The sequence below is a fragment of the Centrocercus urophasianus genome, unplaced genomic scaffold (assembly GCF_019232065.1).
Source record: "Centrocercus urophasianus isolate 14NV4802_14NV808 unplaced genomic scaffold, USGS_Curo_1.0 seq_10, whole genome shotgun sequence".
NCBI classification, from domain to species: Eukaryota; Metazoa; Chordata; class Aves; order Galliformes; family Phasianidae; genus Centrocercus; species Centrocercus urophasianus.
The window spans coordinates 81696582-81721985 of NW_024884142.1; the positions used below are offsets into that span (position 1 = coordinate 81696582).

The window sequence follows — 25404 nt, forward strand, 5'->3', positions numbered from 1 at the left end:
TTTTTTTTTTTTTTTTTTCTTTTCCTTTTTTTCCCCCCTCCTTGTGATTGCAGGGATGCGCGTGGTGCGGGATTGGGAGGGATGCGGGGCGTCGGGCGGGTTTGTGATTTCCGTCCCGCTTTGTGCATCTGCCCGGGGTGAGCCCCGAGCGCGGCCCGGCCTCGTCGTGCGCGGCCACCTCCTGCCCGCCGCCCGCTCGGGGCGCCGCGGGGCCGGGGGATGCTCGGCTGAACCGTTGACTTCGCTGCTCTCCGAACAGGCTCCGCGGGTGTCAGATGATTTCCTACCGGAAGAGGATTGGGCCGCAGCTCCTCGCAGTGACTCCTCGGCCCCGGCCCCCGCGCTGGGCGCGGGTCCCCGCAGACCACGGGCGGGGGGATGGATGCGGGCCGGGCGCGGGGAATGCCCTTCCCCGAGAGGGGCGCCTGCCCGGGGCCTTTGTTAATGGGGCCCGCCGTCCGCACCACTCCTTTTAACGCCGCCTCCGTGGAAATAAATAAAAATGATCACCTCTAATGTGCAGCCTGGGCTTGCTTTTCCTACAGGCCACCTGGAAAAATGCACGGCCTTCCTTTCGCCTTTGGTTAACTCTTCTAGAAGAGGCATATAGCATTGTTCTGAGTGCACAAACCCCGATCCTTGGGCTGAGCGGATGGTGACTCCTTTGGAACAGCAAAATTTTACATTACACAGAAAACTTCACAGTGTGTAAAAGCAGGATGCATCCTTACTGTGTTACCAAACTGAGGAGCTCTCAGCAAGATCCCGTGTTCTCTCCTGCTGGCTCTTGGGGTGGCCTCTCTGAGGGATGCTGGGCGCAAAGCTGAGCTCTTGTCCTGTCACATATACACCTGCATTATTATTGGTGTGCTTGTTTTTATTGTATTTTGATGTAGCAAATGGACTTTCCATTGTACCTGTGGGTTTGCATAAGTGGATATAGGCATAATTTCTAATTTACTCACTTCCATGATTTTTCCTCTTGCAGTTCCTCTGAGTCCCTTTCTCCTGACAGTCTGCCCGTTATGCTGGGATATGTGTTTGGTTACCTGATTTCAAATGCTTCTTTAACAAGGTAGTTGTGAGGCAGGAGTCCATCCCAGATAGAACTGGGTGGTGTCAAAGCCCACAGAACTCTGAGCAGAACCCGAAGGGGAGCCTTTGGCCTCACTTTGTCAGTTTGTAAATATTGGTGAGTGACGCTTTGCAACAATGTGTTGAGGAAGAAAACATTCATGGTTAGAGTTGTGGCAGTATTATAGGTGAACTCAGGATGGAAAATGTTGAAGATAATTTGTTTAAAAAAGAGGTTAATCAGCTATTTGCTGGTCTCTTGGGGCAAGAAGTGGCTGAACACAGCAGCTGGGAGAAGCTGAAATGTGCTCTTCCCATGTTCTACCCATCACCCCTTTGCAGAGGCAAGCCTTGAGCCAGAGCTGATGTGGGAATGGCACTTGGAATCACCACTAGATGTAACAGCAATGAGATCCATTTACTTGCTGTGATAAATGGCATTAATAAAATAAAGCCCCTAGATCCCCTCTCCTAATTTGCTGAGTTAATGAACCATCTCCTGCGCCCCAGGTTTTGGTCTCCTCCTGTTGATTTCCCTGTAGTACTTCATATTTCCAAGGCAAAACGTTCTGCCTCGGCTTTCTGACCCACCCATCTACATAGCAGGGTATCACGGTGCTGGGTCCTCACTGGGGGCTGTCCAATTTCTTTCTTAGGGAAAGAGCCATGGAGAATGCCACTGCTGGAAAGGTGCTGTACTGTTGTGTGACCTCCGTGATATGGCTGCCCCTGTGATATGGTTGCCTGTGGAGTTTTATTTCACGCTGAAGAATCAATGCTGTCCTGACTCAGGCAGGCCGTGGTACAATGAGAGTTCACAAAGGCTTTAGTATGAGTTCTGCTTGCTTAGTGCTGAAACGCTGCTCTTCCATTTACCCTGTTCTTGGGGGGTGAGTGGAGAAGGATTGTTGGAGCATTTAAGGTTGCTTATGGATTTCATTTCATTGTACATCCTTCTAATCTTTCTCCTTCTAACCTTCCTATGTAAAAATGGAGTCTGTTAAAGGGAAGTAATGAAATAGCCTGGTGAAATACGTAGAAGTTTCTTTGTGTTCGATGTCATCTGTCCTCGCAGTCCCCAATTTATTTATTTTAAGACGTCCAGTCCTTGGGTTTCAAAGTTAAATTACCAGACACCCCCGGTGCCATTATTAAGTCACGTATGTTTCCAGATACTCATCTTAGTCTCAGTACTTATAGTCACGTACAGAGCGGTGTTTTCCAAGCACACCTGACTTCTGCTAATGCTAAACTGCAGTGTAGCAGCTGTCAGTCTGGTGCTGTGGTTGCTCCCTTACAGAAGCCGTAGGGAGTGCTTACTGTCATCTCCAGCCAGCACTGTTTCTTGACAGCATTGGCAGCAGCCAAAGTGCAGAAACCTTCTCCAAAGTAGCTCAGTGTGGTTGGGGAGGGGAGACTTGTGTCTGAGGTGTAGCTAATGGATTTTGTCTTCCTTATTGGCATACGCTTCTGCTCTTCTTACCTGCCGTGGGTAAGGTGCTGCCTGCTATTTCCAGCCTCTGCCCATCATAAGCACGCCGCCTTTGGGAAGCAGTTCAGCCTTTATTTAGGAGTGGGAGAGTGCTGCTCACTCAAACACTTGGACACAAAGTACAAGAAGTGGTTTTCATAAAGAAAAACCCTAATCTTGCTTATGGAGTTGGAGGGATCCCTCCTGGAGGCATAAATGGCAGGGCTCAGGACGTAGGTTGTTAACCGGAGTACTTCAGTATTCAATAGCTGACAGTGTCCTTGACATAAACATGTCTGCAGGTGTCTGTCAGGATTATTACTTTATTTTCTTAAGGGAAAACTGAGGGTCTGGTCACATTAAGTTCGGGCATTTGATATACAGAAGGAGAGAGCCTGATAAACTGATGTATTCTCTAGTGGTCATCCTAGTTTCTACTTTTAGAGAGTGGGATACAGAGCAACGATCGTTCTTTTCTGATAGAAAACAACTGGATGAAGAGGTGGTACAGCGGCGACATGTTTGCATCACTCCTCGTGAGAATATTGCTTTCCTAATGACTAAAAAATTCCTACTTTCTTTTTCTAATGTTATGCTATAGAATTTGCTCTTGTGCTAGACTTGGAGAGGGTGGGGGTTTTTTGGTGTGTTACGCTTTGAAATGGATGCTTTGTGGCTTCCGTGTACCGCAATAAGTTCTTAAACTTATTACAGTTACCTGTGTTTCAGCAGACGCAGGAGTTCATTCAGTGTTTCTAATTGAGTTTTTGAGTTTACAATCATAATGGATCTAAAGACTGCAAAGATGATAGCAACTTCAGAACGCTGCCAAACTGAACAGCAAAAAACAACAGAGCTTAGCATATGATTAGGAGGCACCAAGTAGTTATCTCTTCCAAAGCACTGTTCATTCTTTGCTTTGTTTCTCAACAACATGTAGAATCTAAATATCAAGGATGAGAGCTTAAACCGGAGTGAAAAATTACTTATTTGAGGGAATAAATAAATATTCTTCTCCAGGAAAGATGCGAGTAGAGTTTCCCCAAGGTGCTTCCTCAAGAAGTTCATGCTGACAGTGGTGTAAATGCTCCAGTTGTTGAGTGATGTCTTCAGAAGTTGAAATATTGAATACATTTGTGAAATACCCATAAAATAGAATACCCATACTATTAATTAGTTGATGCTTTTCCAGTATTGAGCAATTCCTTTAAACACATGTTTTCAAATCAAAGAGACTGAAACATTTTTGTACTTTGTACAAAGTCACATCAACATTGCAAAACTTGCTTTGTCCCCCTGAAAGATTTGTCACTTGAACTGCTTCCCTTGCTATGGTTCAGGCAGAGAAGAAGCAGAAACAGAGGAGAAAAAGAGCCTTCAATCTGTCTACCGTTTATAGCAGCGCAGATTGGTTGGCTGTGAACATCAAAATCACATGGCTATGGAAATCAAAACCTTAGTTGAGTTGGGCTTCTCAAGGTGGTTGACTTTTAACTTAGTGTCCCATGAACAGCTGTTCTCTAGAATGTTTTTATTAACACTAAGACTTGCTTGTTTTCTTACAGGTGCCACAAAATACACTGATAAAGATAATGGAGGGATGCTCGTATGGTCACCATATCATAATATTCCAGATGCCAAGTGTAAGTCTCGTTCTGCTTAGGAATTTGAATGCTTAAGTTAAATTAAGTAATTATTTCTAGAATTCCTGTTTGCTGTTGACTTTTTAGTAGAATTCCAGATTTGTAAGAAGCTTTGCTTTTATTTAGCAAACTAAAGGGACCCTACCTTATTTTGTAGTTAAGTCTCTGTTTTGAATTGTACTGGATGTGTTGTGTGTTTCAGATCAGTGTCTGAAGCCTTTTAGTTATTAATAAAGAAATAAAGTATCTAACTGTGAGGAACTTGACACACTAAATTCATTGGAAAAGGAATTGCAGTGGATATATTCAAGGAAAGATTTGTTAAGGCCCTACTCAAGAGATTATTGCTTCTGTGTTACTAGGAAAAAATGATCATTTTTTTTTCCCTGTAAAAAGTGACCTGAAATATGAAAAAAATTGTCTCAGAAAGATGTGAGGCATTGGAGCAGGCTGCTTCAGGAAGTGGTGGGGTCACCATCCCTGGAAGTGTACAAGAAATGTGGAGATGGCCTAGAGGGCATGGGGGGGATGGCTCGATGGCTCGACTAGATGATCTTAGTGGTCTTTTGCAGCCTTAACGAGTCTATGAAATACAGAAATTACCTAGATAAACGTGATCAGTTTTGTTTAATCCAGTTTAAACTCAACTCCTATGAAGTAATGTAGAGAAATAAATTTTTGAGGATGCAGTTATGAGAATCTGATCCTCAGGGCAGTTACTGTATTTTGTCAGTAATTAGAGGTTAGTGTCCTTTGCATTTGAGAGAACACACCTTCAACCACTGCAGAACAGTTGGAAATAAAATACTCTGCAAGTATGATTAGGGAATGTTTACTTCATTCATTTAAGGTACAATTAACTCTTTGCAGCAATAGTTCATGCCAGGAATATCTCTGGTTCATTTGAGTAGCAAGAATATAATTGTTTCCTTTTCTCAATTGTCCTTCCTTTTAACTTAATTTAGTTGCCACTTAATTGTGAACTGTAATGAGTGAACGGGAAGAGGTTTTTTCTGTAAAAATAAAGTATGTATTGAAGATCAAAGCTAGCAGGACTTCCATCAGATCTAACTGCATAATGATAGATGATATTCAGCTCAAACCTGGCAGTGATATACATAAATATGATTTTAAAAACATTATCAGTGTTGATAACTTGATTATTGAATTTTTGCATTCTGTATTGTACATTGGCTTGATGCTGCAGTTATAATTAATTTTAAAATTAGTTAACATTAACTATATCAATATCAAGGCTATGTGTAATTATTGATCTAGAATCTACTTACAATAAACTACACGAATTTTTAACGTTTGGGAATACGAACAGCAGAGGTACTTCAATTTAAAGCTAACCCAGGTATCCAAGCACTCGTCTGTGTTCTTTGGAGTGGGTTCCAAGAAGACTTTGCCTTTCTCTAAACAGCTGCTCTCTGACGTAAAAGAAAAATGAAACCCAAAAATTGAACCTCTGTGAGAATTAACTGATGTGCAGACTTCACAAAAATTAAATGTTGTATTGCAGTTTATTTGCTTGAATACAGCTACACATATGCTTAATGTTTAGAGGGACCTGGGCCTATGTATTATATTAAAGCATGGAAAGACTCTCTTCCCATGTTAGATGGCTAATTCTTTGGGGCCTTGTAGCAGAATTCTAAGTACTAAAGAATAATTTTGACATTGCTTTGTTACAGTGGATGAATATATAGCAATAGCAAAGGAAAAACATGGATACAATGTGGAACAGGTAAGTGCTGTGAAGCGAGAGTGCTAATTTAAAGGATTTTTAAAATATAAAAGTATAACACAACTCTTTTTTTCCCCTTGGTTACCATTAATTAACGCTGTTTCTCTTCAGGCACGGCAGCAAACACTGCAGTTAAATGGATCTGCATACAGTTGTGGTCTGGATTCTCTGCAAAAGATTGAGCTCTTTGTTTTCATGACATGCTCAGCTTGTAATGTGCACTTTTGAAAGGTTTGGTATGTTTCTTGATACACTGGGCATGTCATGCAATTGTGTGTGTATATTTAGCTAAAGAATTTCTTAGGAAAGTGGCTTGCAAATTCAGTGTTTAATTCTCCAATTCACATGTGGTAGAATTTTGAACCATTAGTTGCAATAGGGTCAGAAGTGGTAAGGTCTCTTGCATATTTAAAACAAAAGGAAAAAAAAGCAAAACTTGAAGACTTCTTACTTTTTTGCCCCCAGAGACAGGGAATCAGCATCAAATTCTACATTTAAGGATAACAAACAAGATTACTTTTATGTTTCTTAATACTCTCCAGTCAACATCTCGTTAGGAAGTATAGGTTAAAATTTTGCTGACCTGCACATAGTTGTGTTGTAATTTTCTTAATAGTTTAGCCAATTTATGTAAAACTGAGATTATCTATTACCCCCCTAAAATTGGTATGCAAGTTGGAACATGTTGTATTAAGTTTTGCTTAAGTTTTGGAGGATGAAGGCTCATAACAGTGAAGACTTAATGCTCATCAAGTCTAGTGCTATCCTAAGATGCTGCTAACACTAGGATTCCTAGAATAGTGCAGTTTGACAATGTTTATATGTGGTTTGGCTTCTGTTGGAGAAGAGATGGAGCTTAGGGATCTCAGAATAAGTCTACAAGAGGACTAAATTTCAAAGCAACTTATAGTATGAAATATTGTATTTCTCAGGGAAACAGGAATTATCTTTGCAAGAGGTGCTTGTTGGTTGCCATTTTAACAAGAGAAGAGGTTTGTTATATCTGGGTTGTTAGAAGGGGTCTGGAGAGCTGATGGAACAACTGGTGATCATGTCTGCACTGTGTGTTTGAAACTGAGTGGACTGTGTTGCCAAATTCCCATGCCAGACTTGGCATCAAATCTGTCATTGATTCTCAGGCAGTAAGTCTAAACGGTCAGTAATTCTTTAAGAATATTGAGAAATGAAACTATGTAAGAACATATATTTAAATTTCCATTTCCTATTAGGTGCATGTGACATGGAAGTGGTCATGCTGTTATTGGTGGATTGGAGAGTTGTAGAAAGACTACTCTCACTTTGAACTTTCAAACTTGCATTTTGGATGATCCTCTGGCTGCAGAAAAGTTTTTTTTTTTTTTTTTTTTTTTTGAGTGGGCTGGTAATAAAGGCTTGAAGGCCTGTATGGAACTGTGTAGGTGATACATGCTTGTAAAGAAAGAAAGCAGGTCAGATTCGAGTCTGTCAACCTTTTTTGTGCTACCTTAGACGTACTGCTGCCATGCCAACCTTAAATTATCTCACTATCATAGCTTTAATGATGAAGTACAGATGTGCCCACTCTGCACACCATCTCCAAAGAGAATTTTGTAGCCTATGAGTACATAGCCAACAAAATTGCCAATGTATTTTGAGAAGGGCTTCTGATGGTCAATTTTATTTAAAGTAAATGTTTGCCTTTTTTTTTTTTCTTGTGTTAATGTAACTTTTCTCAACATTATAGAAAATGGACTAAATCCAAAAAGGGACTATTTCTTTTCAAAGGCTCTCGGCATGTTGTTTTGGCATAAACACAATATTGAGAAGTCCCTTGCGGATCTCCCTAACTTCACTCCCTTCCCTGATGAATGGACAGTTGAAGACAAAGTCCTATTTGAACAAGCATTTAGCTTCCACGGAAAGAGCTTTCACAGGATCCAGCAAATGGTAAAGTGACATTTTGATCAGAAGCATTAAGAAGTTCAGATGCATTAGAACAAAGGCTCCCACGGGGCTAAAATTTTGTCCCGATTTCTGCAGAGATGCTTTGAGAACAACTTAGAACATAAGATCTAAGATAATTTCTCCATGTATTGTGTAAGATGTAGCTTTTCTCCTCTGATAAAATAAGTTCCTCCTTGCCCTGCCTCCCAGCTTTTTTTAAATGCATCTCTCCTTTCAGTCTCATCCATGCATTTAAGATAGTTAGGTAAAGATGGGTGTAAATAGAACAGAATTATAATTTACATGGAATGTTAACAAAAAATTGTATTAATATGTTAATGAATTCTTCTAGCTTCCAGACAAGACGATTGCGAGCCTTGTAAAATACTACTATTCTTGGAAAAAAACTCGCTCGAGGACAAGTCTGATGGATCGACAGGCTCGAAAGCTTGCTAATAGAAATAATCAAGGTGACAGGTAAGTCATATTCTTAAGTAGCTAATTAGAGACTGAAGTCTTTTTAGGTAATGAGATGAAAAAGGTAAAAGTCTTTTCAAGTTGTTTTTTTTTTTTTCCATGATATATCTAAAACTTTCTTTTTACATTCATGTTAGTCAGAAATTCTATTGTGTAGATCACTGGTTTTGATTTTTTGTCTTTGAATTAAAATAGCAGGTTTACTTTTTTCTCTTTCCCTCTCCGAAGCACTTTAAATTAGTGAAAAAGTAGTCCTGAATTTCCCAATTCTAGTGTCCTCTTCTGCTCCCCACAGACTTAAACAAGTGTTTATTCATAAATTTGGTGCAGTGGTTGGAAAACTGATCTGTTAAAGCTAACTGGACAAATGAAAGGATATTTTTGGCCTTGTAGCTGACTGTGTAAGTGTTGATGCTCACACAAGTGGTTGAACTGCAAAAAGGTGACACCAATTTCTTGACAGCAGTACCAGTTATACTGTCTTACAAGTGGCTTTGAAACTATAGTTCAGAATTGCTAGTAATAGTAATAAGGAAATATGTTTGTAACAGCTCTATTTTGAAAACTGCATGTAACTTTGAAATGTCACATAATATAACCATAAATCTTGATTACTTAGATATTTTAGAGTAGATAATACTTAGCAAGATACATATCTGGGATTCAAAAATGGCTAGAATGACTGGCTTCTTATCATCTCTCCTCAGTGACGATGATGTAGAAGAACCTCATCCAATGGATGGAAATGATAGCGATTATGATCCCAAAAAAGAAGCCAAAAAGGAGGTAACAGATAACTTAATGGTGAATGTCAGTTTGTTTGTTTTCTGTGACTGTATTACTATGAAGAATCTCACAGTAGGGAGACTTAACATCTATGTGTTCACTGCCTGATGACATCACAGGATTTTTAGTTGATCAGGATTTTGATCACTTCCAATATAAACTATGTGTACATATGTATTATAACCAAAGAACAGCAAATACATGTCACTGTCTCCTTAAAGATCTTGAAGTTTCATTAGGGATGTATGCTATCACTACCATAATTACCTCTTAAAACAGCATTCCCCCTAACTCTGTCTTGTTAGTGTGCTTGCAATTTTACTGGTTGTGAATTACTGGAAATTAAATGTTTGCATTTTTTAATTAAATGACTTTTTTTTCCTAAGAATACTTTTTTTATTCTTTTGAAGACACAACGAGGTTCTGCATTTCAACTGATTTGTGGTTTTATTGAAATGCTTCTTATTAGTAAATGCACAGGAAAAAAAAGCCTCCTTAAATGAGCACTTGCTGTTAGCTTTATAGATGAGTGCTGTGCTTAGAGTGTACTGAGGTTATTGTTTTTCTTTGGGCTAACTTGAAGCTATTGATGAACAAGACTAGAAAAGCACAGTTAAGTGCATAAATGTTCAATTGTTTCCTTGATCAACATAATGCCTTTGTGGTTTTCCTAAAATTTGAACATTCGTGCTCCTGGAGAATGAGAGGAAAGATGGCATAAAATTTCAATATCCTATAGGATCTGGGATTATTAATAAAACTTCATAAGAAACTTCATTTCTGTTCTAACAGGAATGATGCTAAGTAAGAGACTGGTGGTACCAGATTCTATTCTGAGTTTTGCGGTGTTCTTCAACATCACTTTTTCTCTCTAACTGCCTTAGGAAGGAATAAAGGACAATTACAAAGATCCCTTCCTATAAAAGAGTTTGAGATTTCACTTTGTTTTTTAACGTGCCTGTATAATCAATGGATATCAAGATGTTACAATCACAAAATAAACAAGAGAATTAGGCAAAGTGGACTATGATAACAAGAGAGAATAAACGGAAGGCTTACCCTTATGCTGGGCTCACCACAAAACGCCAGAAGGAGGAATCTCCAGACAAGATCCTTCCCTACCGGCAGCCAGCTCTTAAATAGGTCCAGGAGGGCTGGAGCCTGGCTCCACCCCTTCCAGCAGCACAGCTGAATTGCCTTCACCTGTGCTCCTCTGGCTGACTCATGGCTCGCCTCAGGTGATCAATCAGAGGTTCAGGCCGTGACTCAGCAGTTCCCATACACTTGCCCGTATGTGTTGTTTAGGACTTGAAATGGCACAAGCCCTGATATTTTTTTACTTTTTAGTCTGCCATTTGTAACAGTGTTCTTACAGTCTGTTGGTTTTGCTTACTGCCTAAGCTGCTTGTAAATAATGGCTTTTTTGATTCCATTTCCTTAGTTACTGTTTGAGTCAAAAGTCACACAGTCCAGACTGAAAGTAGCATGTTCATAGATTTCTAGGAACGGGATGAAGAGGTCTGCAGTTTCTGATGATCTGTTTGGATTTGCATTAGATAATTTTGTGATCATGTACTTCTAGTGGGATATACATACTTGTACTTCCTTAGACTACTTGAAAGTGAAGAGCAATGGAAACTTTATCTTACCAGACGAACCTAAAACAAGCCAAATGCTCGAGCCTGGCAGGACAAACACTTGAAAGAATGTTCTCTCTATAAATCCAGACTGAACAGAAGGGAACTGCAATGTCGCACTGAAAGAACAATGCTGAACTAGAAAACAAATTGTATAAATGGGCTAGAAGTAAACTTAACCTTGACATTTTTAAATGTCAAAGATGTAAGGCTCTACATCAACTCTGAAGGAGAGCAAATATCCTAAGTGCTTTTAAGATCACCTCTATTAAGTCTGTGGACTGGATTAAGATACTGCGTTAGCTGTGAAGAGGATGTGCCAGAAGGTCAAGCTTAGAAGAGCAAAATACTCTTTGCTAATCTGTGCTAATGCTCCAGAAGATAACAATCATGGCTGCTGCAATTTGTTTTCTCTTCATTGTGATCAGATGACCACCTACTTTTAACCTGCATGGATGCCAGCAGGGAGGAGCAATGGGGGGCCTCGTGGGGTAGCAAAAGCCTGAATCCTACCACTGTTCTGGTATTCAGCTCTGCTCCAAACTGAAAAAATGCTTACAGGGAGAGTCAGTTTTCCTTCTCTATTCCAGTAGGTCTGTAGGTAATCTGCTCAGTTGCTCTGTAAGAGCCATATGCATACAGACTAGCTGATGTGCAACAATGTCCGTAAAGGGCAAAGCTGAAACTTTGTCCTCTTAGGTGTCCAAATATATCAAAACAGCACTTGGAATGACTTTATCTCCTCTCTACTGTCCCTTTCCATTTCAAAGAAATGAAAAGCAAAGGCTTAACTTTGCTAAATTACATGGAATTTTATAAAGTATTATTTTATAAAAGTAAATCCATCGTCTGTTCCCAACCTCAAATCCCCTCAAAAAGCAAACAGCAGTATCGCTTTCCAAGTCAGAGCGCTTGCAACAGGGAAAAGCGCCATAGTTCATTCTTGCCAGTCCTGATAGTCTTTCTCTGATTCCTCTCCCTAACCATCTCCTGATGCCTCCATTACTGACCAAAAGTCAAGGCATGCACCCACTGATTACTTGGTTTAGACATGTAGTATATATATTTAGCTTCTGTGTACATAAGAAGTTCTTGATTCCTGTCCTCTCAACAATATTCAGATGTGATTTCTATACCATATTCTGAATTTTCAGCTATGTTCAAGGGGGAAAAAAAAAAGAAAAAAAAAGGTTGATTGAAAAATGGATGTTTCTAAGCCTACTTATCCAGCAAATGACTATTGTGCTACATCACCTCATCTGCAAAACTTAGTTTGGCTACTGTGTGCAGGGAAGGATGTTAGGTTAGAGGTGTGGGGTTTTTTTGTCCTGAGTATGACACTGCAATGCTATGTGATTCGTTGTTCTTAAGAAAAGTTCTGTATAAAATGCTGTTATTCTTTAATAATTTATTTCTTGTAAATTAAAGGGCAATAATGAGCAGCCTGTTCAGACCAGCAAGATAGGGCTGGGTAGAAGAGAGTATCAGAGCTTGCAGCATCGCCACCATTCTCAGCGTTCCAAATGCCGTCCACCAAAAGGCATGTACCTGACCCAGGAAGATGTGATAGCTGTTTCCTGTAGTCCCAATGCAGCCAACACAATTCTTAGACAGCTGGATATGGAACTAATCTCATTAAAGCGACAGGTACCATGGGTTATTGGTCTTGTTTTCATCTCAGTTTGTTCCTGTAATGATTTTGTAGATTATAAGATTACCTGTGAAGAATCTGAAACATCTTTAATGTGAGTCTTCCTAATTTTGTTCCACAGTTACCTCCAGAAATGCTGGACACTAGCTGTTCTTCAGTTTCACTTTTTTGTTTCTCTGCTTTTGTGGATAATGTAGAACAAGACAACCCTCTTAAAAAGGGGTGGGGGAGCATGACATGAAAAAAAAAATAGTATTTATTTGGGAAGAGGAGAAAACTGAAGTCGTAATTGTTTGGGAGGTTTTTTTGTGTTTTTTTTTTTTTTACTTTGGGAAAAACACTTAAGTAACAGTTGAGAATACAACCAGTGAAGCGGTGGAAGTTGTTATGCTTAAAATCGTGTCTGTTTTCCAAATTGTGGTACCCCACATAACATAAAAATATAAGGGGAGAAAAACCATGGGCCTTGTTATTTCTCTGAGTTGATGAGCTTTCTGCTTTTTATTAAATCTGTAGTCTTTCTTGTAGTGCCTGCCTTCTTTGCATGAAGAAGTTAATCTCTGGCACTTAAAATTGAAACAGTCTATTCAGCTTTTAAGGGCACAACAGTATGTGCATGCTTGCTTTCCTGGGAGCGACGTGGCTACAAGTTCAAGGCTTATCTCCTGGAATTTCTGCCTTCTTATGTAGACGAAGAAGCTAAGAGCTGCCATGTTGCAAAACCATGGAGTAAACAAAGGGTTTCCTGGGCTTTTTGCTCCCTTGTATTCTTTTGCAGGATAAATATGCTTCTTTCTATTACAGCAGGACTTTGGGACTAAATAGCATAGTTGGGTTTCACTCTTTAACCTGAGTGTAGGTGAGTTACATCCTTGAGGTTTCTTTCTCTTCTTTTCTTGCAGTGATCTCAGGGATGCAGCCTTTGGAATCTGCTACTGAGCCATCTGCTTTTGTGTCCACACTGATTCTTGTAATAAATGTGCAACACAGTATGCAAAACTACATTCTTACTATGTTACCTTACATGCATCACTGTCAGGCTTCAATGGCTCATAGATATATTAATAAATACCTAGGTATAAGTACAATCTAGAAATTCTCTTCTTTCTATAGGCTAAGGCATTTTGTTTACATGTTTTCAGTAATTCCAACAAGCATCCATAAAGGGAATCACAACCACAGATCAATAAAAAGCAGTCTGTCATAAGCAACTAACTGGAAACATCTCATACTTTTTCTTTTCTTCTTTTTCAAAGTACTTTTTGGAGAAGGAAGAAGTTTGCCTATACAGTACATCTCTCTTACAAATCCAGGAACTGAATTTTGTGTCTAGTATATGCAGCATTCTTCAAGAACAGATGTGTCATTATCAAAACTTGTGTTTTATGTCCTTCATTTAATATTCTTGCAGACAACCTGTTCTTTTGAAAAACCGGCTTGAATATTTTTCTCTCTGTAGTGAACTGTGCTGTTCTTTTTATTTTTATTTTTTTACTTTTTAAAAAATGGTTAAAAGTAGTGAAGCCTTAAACCGTAATATTTCTCTTTCTAACTTAGGAGGTACACTTGTGGCAATCCTAGTGAAGATATATGTGTAAAGTGACCAACTTTCTTTGTGGAGCTGATTAACTTTGTTGTTTTTGACCAAGGTTCAAAATGCTAAGCAAGTAAACAGTGCACTTAAACAGAAAATGGAAGGCGGGATTGAAGAATTCAAACCTCCTGAGGTAAATCAGAATAAATATCAGAACTTGTGGCCTTGCACTTACATTAGTGGGAAGCTACAGAAATGTTTTGCTGCAGCATAGCGTTTGCATTTCAGCAGCAGCTTAAACAGGATCCATTGAATAACATGGTGTGGTGAGTCTGTCCAGTCTTCTATAAGGAATTAGTAGTAGGCTTTTTTTGTGTTTACTGGCAGAGCCAATAAGCAGAAGAAACTGAAATGTAGTATCTGTTTATGACAACAGGGAGATGAAATTGACTCATTTTTCTGATTAGAAGTGGTTTATGTAGACTGCTAGCAGTAAATTCTGTGCTGCTTGTGAAAACAGCAGTGTACGTAAGATTTGGGCATTTGAAGTGAATGATAGATTACTACAGAAGTTTTCTTTCTGGCTGTTTGAAAGCCTTGCATATGAGACATAATGCGAATGTAAAAGACCCCCAATGCCAAGTTCTAATAGTTTAGGTACCTTTAACTATGAATTCAAATTCTGTCTGCATAAAGATCATTAGCTTGTGCACAAGTTCTGATATAGGAGGTAAAATTAGGAACTGTAATACAGCAGTAGCTTTTCTTCTGCTTTAGACCTGTGCTCAAATCCTTAAATGGTACTTCCTCTTCACAAAAGCAAAACTATAAATTTATGGCTTATATGCAAGAGATTTTTCCTTATGTTACAATCTGTAATGCAACTAAAATACATTCTAATGCTCAGATATTTTACAGCTGTTGAAACATTTTAATGATCTTTGTGCCATTTCTCTAATTTTAATAGTCTAATCAGAAAATCAATGCCCGTTGGACCACAGAAGAGCAGCTTCTTGCAGTACAAGGTATGTTAATAGTAGTAGTGACCTGAGATATGATGCAAAGGATTCTAAGAGGTGTTCAGGCATGTGTTTATATTTCCTTCTAAAGAAAGCTGGACTTTTACCTGGTCTTACAAGGAAGTTACTGGGAAAACAACAGAAGTAGTGAGAATGTTTAGCATATTCATTCAAGCATCACATCACTAGTCTTTCACTTAGCTTTTCTATTTAAGATTTAAGATAAGCTGGGTTTAACAGCTGTATTAATACAGAAAATTCCCTTCAATCACCTTCTAAAAAACCTTACACGAATTTCTACAAAGTGGAAGACTGAGGTACTAGCTGGAGTAACGACATTTGAAGCAAACATTTCTAAGACATCTTTCCATATCCTTGAAGTAGGAAGAGTCAGAAGTAAAATTACAGCAAAGAACAGTTGGTTTTTTCTGTTTGTAAGGGAATAAAAGAGCAGATATCTACCCACTGGGGGCCTGTAATAGTCTTGAGTGGATGCTAATGTAACAGTCTCATTGGAGGAGAAAACTCCAAAAATTTCTAGTAGTTTATTGATGTGGCTAATTTGCAGTTTCATTTATACGAAGGAGAATTGATTCTTGTCTTGCTTTAACATGCACTGCCTAATCAAGAATCATGCAAAGGATATATCTAGAGAGCCTGGTACTGTTTTGAATTATATGTTGATTCATGTCTATTGATCATCTTTTCTAAAAAAATACAGATCAGCTCGGTTACATGCATATATGATGTATCCCTGTATTCTTCACCTCCTTTAAACTGAAAGATTCAATTTTAGTACAAAAAAAACTTCCATTTGATCAGTGTATCAGTATAAAGTTGCCAGCTGTACGTACCTGGTAGTTATTGGCCAGGTGAATGAACCTGAAATTAGGCTTATTTCAAAATGTGAATGGAAGTGCTGAAGAGAATGGTGCCTCTGAAACTGGGATTTGCATCTCCAAAGTGTTTTCTGTCCTAAGTTCCTTCAGTATTGCTAAAAATTTTATTTAATTTTTAATTAAATTTAAGAAAATTTAATTTTCTTCCCAAATGCAACATGAGGAGGTGCTTGTCTTTGATGTGATACTCTAGTAGGTAGAATGCTTGCTGCAGAAGTGAGGAAAGTCCAGGTTCATTGTAAATGGGTTCATACCACCTTCCATTTTCGGAGTTTAGTTGTTAGAGCTCTAACCAAGGAGGAACTGTTTGGGAAGTAATAAGAATGCATTGAGCTTTTGCTCAGCTATGGCAGAATGTAACCAATAATGGAAATGAGAAAACTGGAGCATGGAGAAAAAAGAAAGGATTGATGGCAACTGCTTGGAGAGGCATTCTAGTCTTCCAGTCTCTCCTTGACAGAATGTTTTATAAAGACAATTAGCTCTAATACTTAAGGATAGGATGAGAAGCCTACTGGAAGAAATCCATTTTCACCAAATTTCCGTGATCTTCCTTTATGTATTGTTTTCTTTATAGAGTCTTTCATTGCCCACTATCTAATACGGGGAAAGGAGAACACCTTAGCATGAATATTTTTATCCCATCTTTCTCTGTTATCCCCTCCCAGCATATGATTGTTGTAAGTGTTAACATCCCATCCCCCAGGCTGAGGAACAGCACGGCCCCTGATCCCTTCCTTCAAAATAGTTGCTAGAACTAGAAGCCTAATGTTTGAAGGACCCAAGCATGGGGACATATAGTTTGTACACTTAAAATTGATTCAGTTCATCAAAGACATTGATGTATTTTGGCACATAGTTCAATAAATTTACAAAAATGATCAGCATTAAGCAGGTAGGTGACATTTCTGGAATTTGTTCTCTAATTCCTACCATGGAATCAGAAAAATTATCTGCTATAGTACAGTTTTAGTTCTGTGTTTTTTTTTTCTAAACATGAACTAATCCTTGTAGTCTGTGGGCTAATCTCAGGAGATTGGCAGTAACTGAACAAAGAGATGACATTAAAAAGAAGAAGAATAGAGCTGAGTGTGTGCAATCTTAAAAGCAGCATGGCTGCTTCCACTGGGATCAAGAACTCAGACTTTAGATCTTCGAGCCAACCTTTTGCAGTATTAATCAAGTTACTGTTTGACTTTGTCTGAATAGTCATTGAATGCAGTGGGCCAGTTTGCCATGTGAGTTTGTTAACTTACAAACTTTATTTGTGTACAGAAATGTGCGAGCGCAGTCATCTTTTTAAACTAAGATTTGTTCAAAAGAGCAAAATTTGAAGTGAAAAGCAGGCTTGATTTTCGCAGTGGAAAATAGTTAGGAAAACCAAGATCCAACCCTAAGTAAGCTAGTTGCTAGGAGTACCATAATGATACTACATTGTAACTGTGGCTGTTGTAACACAGAGGTTGTGGTTAACTGTTTCTGCCTCATTGTGATGCTGTGTTAATTTGTTTGAGCCTAAGCTGATGTTTTTGTGTGTCTGGCATCGTTTGCTGTGCTGCGCAGCATTGGATAGCAGAGGCAATGTAAGACTTAGCTTTATGAGTTTCTTTGATTTAGACATCTTAAGATGAAACACTGCTGAGCGTGCATAAGTTGAAGTGCAAACTCCTACCTGGGGAAGTTCAGAGAAGGTTGAATGATTCCCACCATCAAGGCTTGTTTCAGTTGAACTCTTGGGGAGGCATTCATGCCTGTGAAGAGAGGCTATGCAGCTAGAATTTAGAATTTCTCTTGCAGCAGCCTAATAAAATTATTCTTACTAAATACTATATTAAATACTTCAGAAATAATTTGGGTGCTGTTTGGCACAGAATTTGTATAAGGATGTGCATGTAATGTCCTCAGATTTGAAAAAAATGATGAGTTAGCATCAACACTTACAGATGTGCCAACATCTTATGTGTAAAAAATGTCATAAAAGATATACTGAATTTCTGTTTCTGATGCAATGTAGAAGTGCTTTATTACATCCTTATAGATAAAGTCATTGCGGCAGTGCTATAGCAGTGCTAAATAACACTCTGAAAAGTCCAAGATGGGTAGTGCTGTGTGTAGCAAACTGACGTTTGCTTTTCTTTAGATGTTTCTCATAGTTGGGTTCTCAGTTGAAGGCACGATGCACTGTTTTCAAACTGTCTGCTTGGAAGTAGGCTTGTCTCTGTCAACTGCAATTAAAATTAGCTAGGAGGTTCAGCTCTGCAGGTAAAGGGGAGGTATAGACAGCTTAATAACAGACAACCCTGAAATTGCTAGAAGTCTGAACTAGTTCCTGAACAAAAATGTGCTTTGTTCTGCTGGGCATTTTGCTCACTGGATAATTTCTACAGCGTGTAAATAAGTTGCAGTAGACATTTCATGATCATTATAAATTACAGCGGTAATGGTAGGGCAATCCAAGGATATTAAAACACGGGAGGGAGTGCTCAGTGGGTTCATGCAGCTGTTTAGGGGTTTAACTAATACTTGATGCAGAGCCAAATCCCTCCTGTGTTTGCCTTGCCCAGAAACCTGTGTGCTCCCCCAGGAGTTCTCTGCTAGATTCTTTTGTTTCCTTTCTGAGGTTCTGGCAGCCAGAGTGGTTGGATTCCTTTGTGTGCCCAAGAAAAAACTGTAATGTTGCCAAGCTCTTGACAGTTGTAACATCACCTTCAGCTGCACTAATTGTTACTATCCCAGAGCTGAACTGGTCTCTTAAATTGCTGTGAGAGTAAGTGCCACATCAGGAGTGCCTATTAATGAAGACAATAGAAAACATCAGAGAAAGATGAAGGTCATACTCTTTTAACAGGTCTAAGTTGTAAAGATACATAGCTCTCAGATTTGAAACAACTCTCACTTTTCTGAATATTTTATTTCATTTTCTGAAGCCACACATGAAATCAGGAGCAAACGTCAGCTCTGTGATGAGATGGAGTGCCTGTCCTCTAAACACTGTAGCTATCAGGAGCTTCCCATAAGAAGTCAAATGGTAATTCACTCATGCATAGCTAAGAGCGAAATAGTCTTCTATTTATTGAGACTGGAGAGCCTTGCAGTACCTTAGAGTACATCCACCTAACATTCTATTTCTTTAGGTGCCACACCTCTGGCCACTTGCGATTAAAAACAAACTTTGTGCAACTGTGCTCTAGGATGAGGATGTTCTCCTGAAGCAGGCGACATGAGAAACTAAACTAATGCCCTAAATAAACATAGTCAACATTTTCAGATTTTAATTCCAATTTTAGTGTTAAACCACAAAATTGTTTTTTTTGTTTTGTTTTTGTTTTTGTTTTTTGGCCACATAATATGCAAATGTCATTTTAGAACTTTAAAAAGCGTTGTTGGGATTTTGGAAAGGACCAGCAGTGTTTTCTTGTGGAGTGCTGATAACATATTGATATTGACATAAAAACAGGTAAAAAGAACAATGCAAAGATCTTCTGTCCCGCTGCTCCTTGCTGCAGAATTTGATCCTGGAGGCTGGTGCTAGGCTATCTTAGACACAGATACCACTGGCTGCTTGTATTTGTGTTCTTCTAGGTGGTTGTCCAAAGCCCCAGGTTTGTTTACCCAGCTTGAATGGTGAATGAAAGCTTTAAAACGACTTTGTCCAGTGAATGCTTGCCAATTACTCTTTAGCCCCAGTACAGCGTGTCACAAGTGGAGGAATAAGCAGTGTATGGTGACGTACAGAACTGTGCCCCTGTGCTCAGCGCTCCTGCTGACCAGCTACTGCACAGGTGGTGGGCAGCTGGTGTGGAGGGAACCGACAAAAGCTGTGTCAACTTTTGCCACTTGGCATTTCTAGTACTGTACCCTGTTACAGCTATACACATATATTCAGTTACCCTCCCTCTCCTTTCTAGAATTTAGTTTGGGCTTCTGCCTTTAGTCCAAGCACACTGATTTACTTGGTTTGTCAGAGGCCAGATCTCTGTGGTTTTAGGCTGGGAGGCTTGGTGAGTAAGCCAGGATTTTTAAGAAGAGTGGGTAATGACCTTTTAATAAAGTTCTTGATTTATGTGTTGATAGCTATGCAATTAAATATTTTTGTCTTAATGGAAATTGAGGCCTTCTCCTAATTGAGAAATCCTCCTAATTAGTGAGTCTGGTTTGCAGCTCCCATAGGATCTCTATAAATACATCACACGTAGCTGTGTCTGACTGATCCTTCACAGCTATGTTATTTACTTTGCCTTCCAGGTGTCCGCAAATATGGTAAAGATTTTCAAGCTATTGCAGATGTAATTGGCAACAAGACTGTTGGCCAAGTGAAGAACTTCTTTGTAAACTACAGGCGTCGGTTTAACTTAGAGGAGGTATTGCAGGAATGGGAAGCGGAACAAGGAACCCTGGCTTCTAATGGTGATGCTTCTGCTTTAGGGGAGGACACAAAAAATACTTCTAATGTGCCATCAGGAAAGAGCACTGATGAAGAAGATGAGGTGTGTTTTGTGTACCAGATATAAGTAAGCATGGGTTGAGGAACAGCATTTTATTTAGTGATGTAATGTAAGGTTAACTGGTGTGGAGTGGCAAACCACATTCTAAAGAATGATGATAAGCTTGCATAGAACTTCAGCCAATGTCGTTAACCCGCTGGGAACAGGACCGCACCTTTCATAGTGACGATCACGTTACTGTTTTATTGTTAAAATACAGTTCTTGTTCTAGAAAGAAGACTCTTGCTTCATAGATATTTTTAGTTCTGCCGTCTGTAATATTTTGGTTGGCGATTTCTTTTCAGTAACTTCTCAGTTTTTCGGTTTTGTTTTTTAAATGCTGTTTCCTGTGTAGTGGACAGTGGCAACCCCATCGGCACTGCGTTCCGGCTGGGATGGCTCTTCACGCGATCTTGTCTTTGTCCTTTGTGCAGGCGCAAAGCACTCCGACCACTCAGTGTTTAGGCCCTTCACCTCCAGCGCAGGCATCTGCTCCAGCTCCTACCGCTCCCTTGGCAACTTTAAATCAGCCACCCCCGTTACTTCGTCCAGCGCTTCCTGCAGCTCCTGCTCTCCACCGTCAGCCTCCGCCGCTCCAACAACAGGCGCGATTTATTCAGCCAAGGCCCACTCTCAATCAGCCTCCCCCACCGCTCATCCGCCCAGCTAATTCCATGCCTCCCCGTCTGAACCCAAGGCCGGTGTTGACCACCGTTAGCGGCCAGCAGCCACCCTCACTGATTGGAATTCAGACAGAATCCCAGTCCACTCTGCACTGAAGAAATAAAGCAGAATTATGCTAACTCCTACATCTGAAAGACTGCATCAAGGTACTTTTCCTTTTCAAAATAAAGAAGCAGAAAAAAAGCGAGCCTTCACAGGTAGCAGACCAGTCTTACAGAGGAGCAAGGTAATAACCAGTACTGGAACCACGTGAATGACCACCTGTGTAAAAATATTTTTTGTAGAAGACTTGTACAGAAGAACAATGCCTACAATACACAGCCCTCCTCTATGTGAATAACTGTCGAAGGAAGCTAAATTCATACATGAGTCGATTTTCAACACACCAGGATTTCATTTAACTGATTTTTTTACTCTATTTATTTTATTATGGTTCTTTGTAGTCGAGCATCTAACTACAAGAAAGTAGGCTGGCAAATCTAGGAATAAGTAATATTGTAGGAGACTTAAATGTAGTGGTTTTCTGTGTGTAATTTTTATTTTATTTTTTACTTTTTAGTGGAGAAAAAAAAATAAACCTAATGGCCTTAGGTTCAGAATTTTTGGCCCTGCTTAGATATCTGTAGAAGCATTTCTTGCAATTGTAAAAGGTAGATGATTCTTCTCTTAATGTTTTTTCCCAGAATGTTTTTTCTTGTTTAAAAAAGGTACTTTCTTATTGAATAGTCCTCTTCCAGTGTGTTATGAAAACTCAGTGAGCTATTGTACCAAACATACTAAACATCACATGTGTTCTAGTCATAGAAGCTGTCTGGAAACAGGAGTCCAGTTTCCTGCTGCACTCTCCCTTGTAGGCTGGGCTGGGGAGAGGCAGCAACTGCCAGCACCCAGGGGGATGACAGCAGAGGAACTGCTTAGCAAGAACCATCCGTTTAATTAGTTCTTCTGCTGACCCTTCTAATCTAAGTACAGCAGAATTTCAGTCCTCTGAGAACATCTTGCTCACCGTTGGTATTCGCGAGATCATTGATATCTTGCCTAGGATGTATGATGGATGTACAGAGGCTGAGGGTGGTAGGAGAGTAACGTAGCAATAGGGCTCTCTGCTGCCTGCCTGCCCGGTGTTAAATGTCTGATTTCTGCTATCGCTGGCAGATCTGCGGGCTGGGTTTACGGCTATCATGGTTTGTTTTGTTTTATTCACTAGCAAAACCTGCATTTGGGTATCAATTATGGCTGCCCCATTTTAGGAGAATAAAAGATTGGGGTTTATTTTCCATGGTACTTACTACTACATTTTTCTTGTCTAAAACCCTGATTCATGCCCAGCAGTAGTTCTTTTGGTGGTTTGTTTTTAAAGCAAACGCCTCTCCCTTCCAAGTAAACCAGGCTTCAATTTTCAGTACCAGCATTTGAAACTATGATCTGAGTCAAGCTATTGAAAAACATTGCATTGCTAACTGCCATGCTGCTCTAGAAAATTATTTGTTTATACCTGGTGTTTAAAGTCCTTTTAAATCCATTGTGTTACTAGCTTGATTTGCCCATGACTCAGATGAAACTACATTTGAAAATGGAATGTGCTCTCCCTCATTCTTTCTGCAGATAATGTGGTGGTTTGACCACCAGTTAGCAGTTGGCTAAGACTTTTCATTTATGCAAAGGAAAGTTCTTACAGCACCAGATCCTATTACCTTTGTAAATCTAGTATTAGGGATTTATATTTGTGACCTGAATTGCAATTAAAGCGTTCACCTTTATGGTTAAGCTCACAAATATTTTCAGATCAAACTCAATTTTCTTTCCGTACAGCTTTCAGCAGTGCACTGGTGTCTCATACAAGGGGTCCTTCTTAGGAATTTTCTTCTGCATCAGAGTAGGTTCTTAGCCACTATGTGAGCATCAGATGACCTCTCTCCCGAGAAAAGCAGCACTGTAACAAAGTGCTGAGGAACGTGTGATCGCTGAATCGTTTGTTCTGGAAGTCCTTAGTGTCCCTCAACAGCCATGTACGGATCTGGCTGCTCCCAGACGGGTTTTTAAAACTGATAGGAAATCCATTTCCACATCCATACGTATCTCAGTTGTTAGCAGGGATAGGGCACATCTCCAGTACTTCTCACTTTTCTTTTTTTTTTAAGCATTGAGTCTCCCAGGTGTGTGTATTGTACCTTTGCTAATTTTTGTCTTGTCTCGTCAATAGACTTCAGTATGCAGAATGTTGGGTGTTGCAGTAGAGTTGGCCGCCACCAACTGCTATAAAACTGTTCAGTACATTGTAATTCAGTTTAATCTTGTTTAAATATTCTATAACTGGGCAAAGGTGCTGTATTTGAAGGGGGTGGGAGGGGCAGAGATGGGTAGTATTTCTTCCTTTACAAACACTGTAGCACACAGTAGGGATTTCCTAGCGTTTGTAGTACTAAATAAGTATGTACATAGCAAAATGTCTTTATTGTGTGCTTTGCAGAGTATGTGCATACAGTTTGCACGTCCTGTTTTTGGGGGTAGGGTTTGTTTTAAGCAGTGTTTGCCTGGAGAGTGATATGCTTGCTGCTTAATCAAAGGATTAAAGTTTCAAAGAAATCTGTGTCTTCTATTTTTATGTACCTGGTAATAGTCTAATATGTTAGGGCCCTTATACTGTGATTCTCTTCTAAATTCATTTCTATTTTTTTAAGAATTAGAAATAAAATTATACAATGGTGTTGATTTCGGTGGGGAATTTCTTTTGCCATATCTCGTCTCCTGTTTTTGTAATGTAGTAATGAACTCTGACTTCAAGGTTGGCTTAATTTTGTCACTTTAAAAAATGTAAAATGTTTGCACACTAAAGTTCGGCTGAGAACGTGTATCCGACATTGTTCAAAGCTAATGTAACTCTACAGCTTTTTGTACAGTTTATTTTAGTTAATAAAGCAAAACGGTACTAAAACTGACAGGTTCTACAACTGCAAGGCATAATTTGAACTACGTCGTCTGAGGAACAGCGCTTGCAAAGTATGGATGTACAAAAATATCAGATCTAATTGTTGCACTTTAAATCAGAATGGGTATGGAGTGAAGCAGGTATTCCTGCATTAATAAAATCAATCACTAAACATTGCACGTCATCGTACAGCAGTTTAATTTCTTACACAGTTGACGATGAGTGAAAGGAATTACCGTGACTTGTGTTCTTAAGTTTTGGTTTTTGTCTTTATTCTCCTTCTGGAAAGTTCACAGCCCCCAGCAACCATGAGGCTGTAGCTTACCTAGGGGGGAGCCTGAGTAGGAATCGCACGGGATTACGAAGAGAAGAGGATGAAGGTACTAGAAAAGGGCCAAGCCTCTTGCTGATAAAGGAAGAGAATGGGCTGAAGTGAGAACTGTTGTTTGGCAGGAATGGTGTCACAGAGCAAAGCCAGGTCCAAGAGGAACTTCTTGAGAGGATGTAGATCAATTTGTGTTTCCAAACAAAAAGGAAATGGAATAATCAGCTGTCACAGCTACGCTGCAAAATGGCACACTGTAAAATGTGCTAAATAGAACTGGAGCATTGTAATACACATGATGGGCTTCCAGCTCTCTCCAGGGTTAAAGCAGAAAAACCTGTTTTCCTTTCTCGGGGTGCACTGGAAGCTGGCATGGGCATGGCAGAGATCTGCTCTGAGAACAGGGAGTTCTATGTGAAGTACAGAACAAAAATATAATCCTTAATACCTCTTAATGCCCAATTACAGCCTAACACAACTTAAATTCTAGCTGAGCTACTAGTGAATAAGGGAGAAAGAGTCTATACTCTGGTGGGAAGAGGAGAAGGACACTGTAGAGAGCAGTATCCATGCTACTTACAAGCAACTGGCCCCACTGTAATAACAGACATCCTAAAATAGGTACTGAAGTAAGACTAAATAAATCTGCTTACGTGTAGTTCTGTATACCAAAAGAACCGGGCACCAAAACTATTTTAGCCTTGCTGCTACTGGTGCAGAAGGCTCCTTTCGGGTTAACACCCACGTAACCCCGAGATGAGGATCTCCGTGCACCCTGCTGCTTTGTTCTCCAGAACTGCGGTGGCAGCAAGGTCCGACCCGCTGCTCGGTGGCCCCTCGGCACACCTTGCGGTACCTGGAAGAGGCGCTCCGGGGGAGCTGAAAAGTCTGTCGGTAGGATGGAGATCAGGAGCGCCACCCCACCTGCATAGGATCTATTCCTTCACCGCTATACGCGTTTACTCACAGCAACGTGACGCCAGTTGTTCCGAGCGGTGCTCCCGTGCACTTCCCAGACAGGCGGAACCCCGAGTAACCGGGACGCTCCTAAAGATAATAACAGCGATACGCTTTATTTCGGCAGGAGGGGAGGAGCCGACCCCTCCCGCCATCCCCCA

At 39.9% G+C, this 25404-nt stretch overlaps 1 protein-coding gene across 7 annotated transcripts; it reads left to right on the forward strand.

Moving 5' to 3' along the window:
* The first annotated feature begins 8 nt into the window (after window positions 1–8).
* On the forward strand, window positions 9–24140 carry RCOR3 (REST corepressor 3). 7 transcript variants are annotated; one of them, XM_042824066.1, is made up of 12 exons: window positions 9–137; window positions 260–1964; window positions 4111–4188; window positions 5886–5938; window positions 7703–7864; window positions 8214–8338; window positions 9046–9142; window positions 12190–12408; window positions 14062–14139; window positions 14914–14971; window positions 20110–20351; window positions 20783–24140. In XM_042824066.1, the coding sequence occupies exons 3-12, from the start codon at window positions 4146–4148 to the stop codon at window positions 21125–21127; spliced, it is 1422 nt and encodes a 473-aa protein (XP_042680000.1). In that variant the 5' UTR covers window positions 9–137; window positions 260–1964; window positions 4111–4145; the 3' UTR covers window positions 21128–24140. The 7 variants fall into 7 exon arrangements, with proteins under 7 accessions (XP_042680000.1, XP_042679979.1, XP_042679990.1 ...); XM_042824073.1 differs by lacking the exons at window positions 9–137; window positions 260–1964 and adding an exon at window positions 6050–6174 and having other exon boundaries at window positions 4159–4188; XM_042824081.1 differs by lacking the exons at window positions 9–137; window positions 260–1964 and adding an exon at window positions 6050–6169 and having other exon boundaries at window positions 4159–4188.
* The last annotated feature ends 1264 nt before the right edge of the window (window positions 24141–25404 follow it).

Coding starts and splice junctions, on each gene's coding strand:
- RCOR3 (XM_042824045.1), top strand. CDS start 3,981: ATGGCTATGGAAATCAAAACCTTAGTTGAGTTGGGCTTCTCAAGGTGG. Junction 7,865..8,213: donor TTCACAGGATCCAGCAAATG/GTAAAGTGACAT, acceptor GAATTCTTCTAG/CTTCCAGACAAGACGATTGC. Junction 8,339..9,045: donor AGAAATAATCAAGGTGACAG/GTAAGTCATATT, acceptor ATCTCTCCTCAG/TGACGATGATGTAGAAGAAC.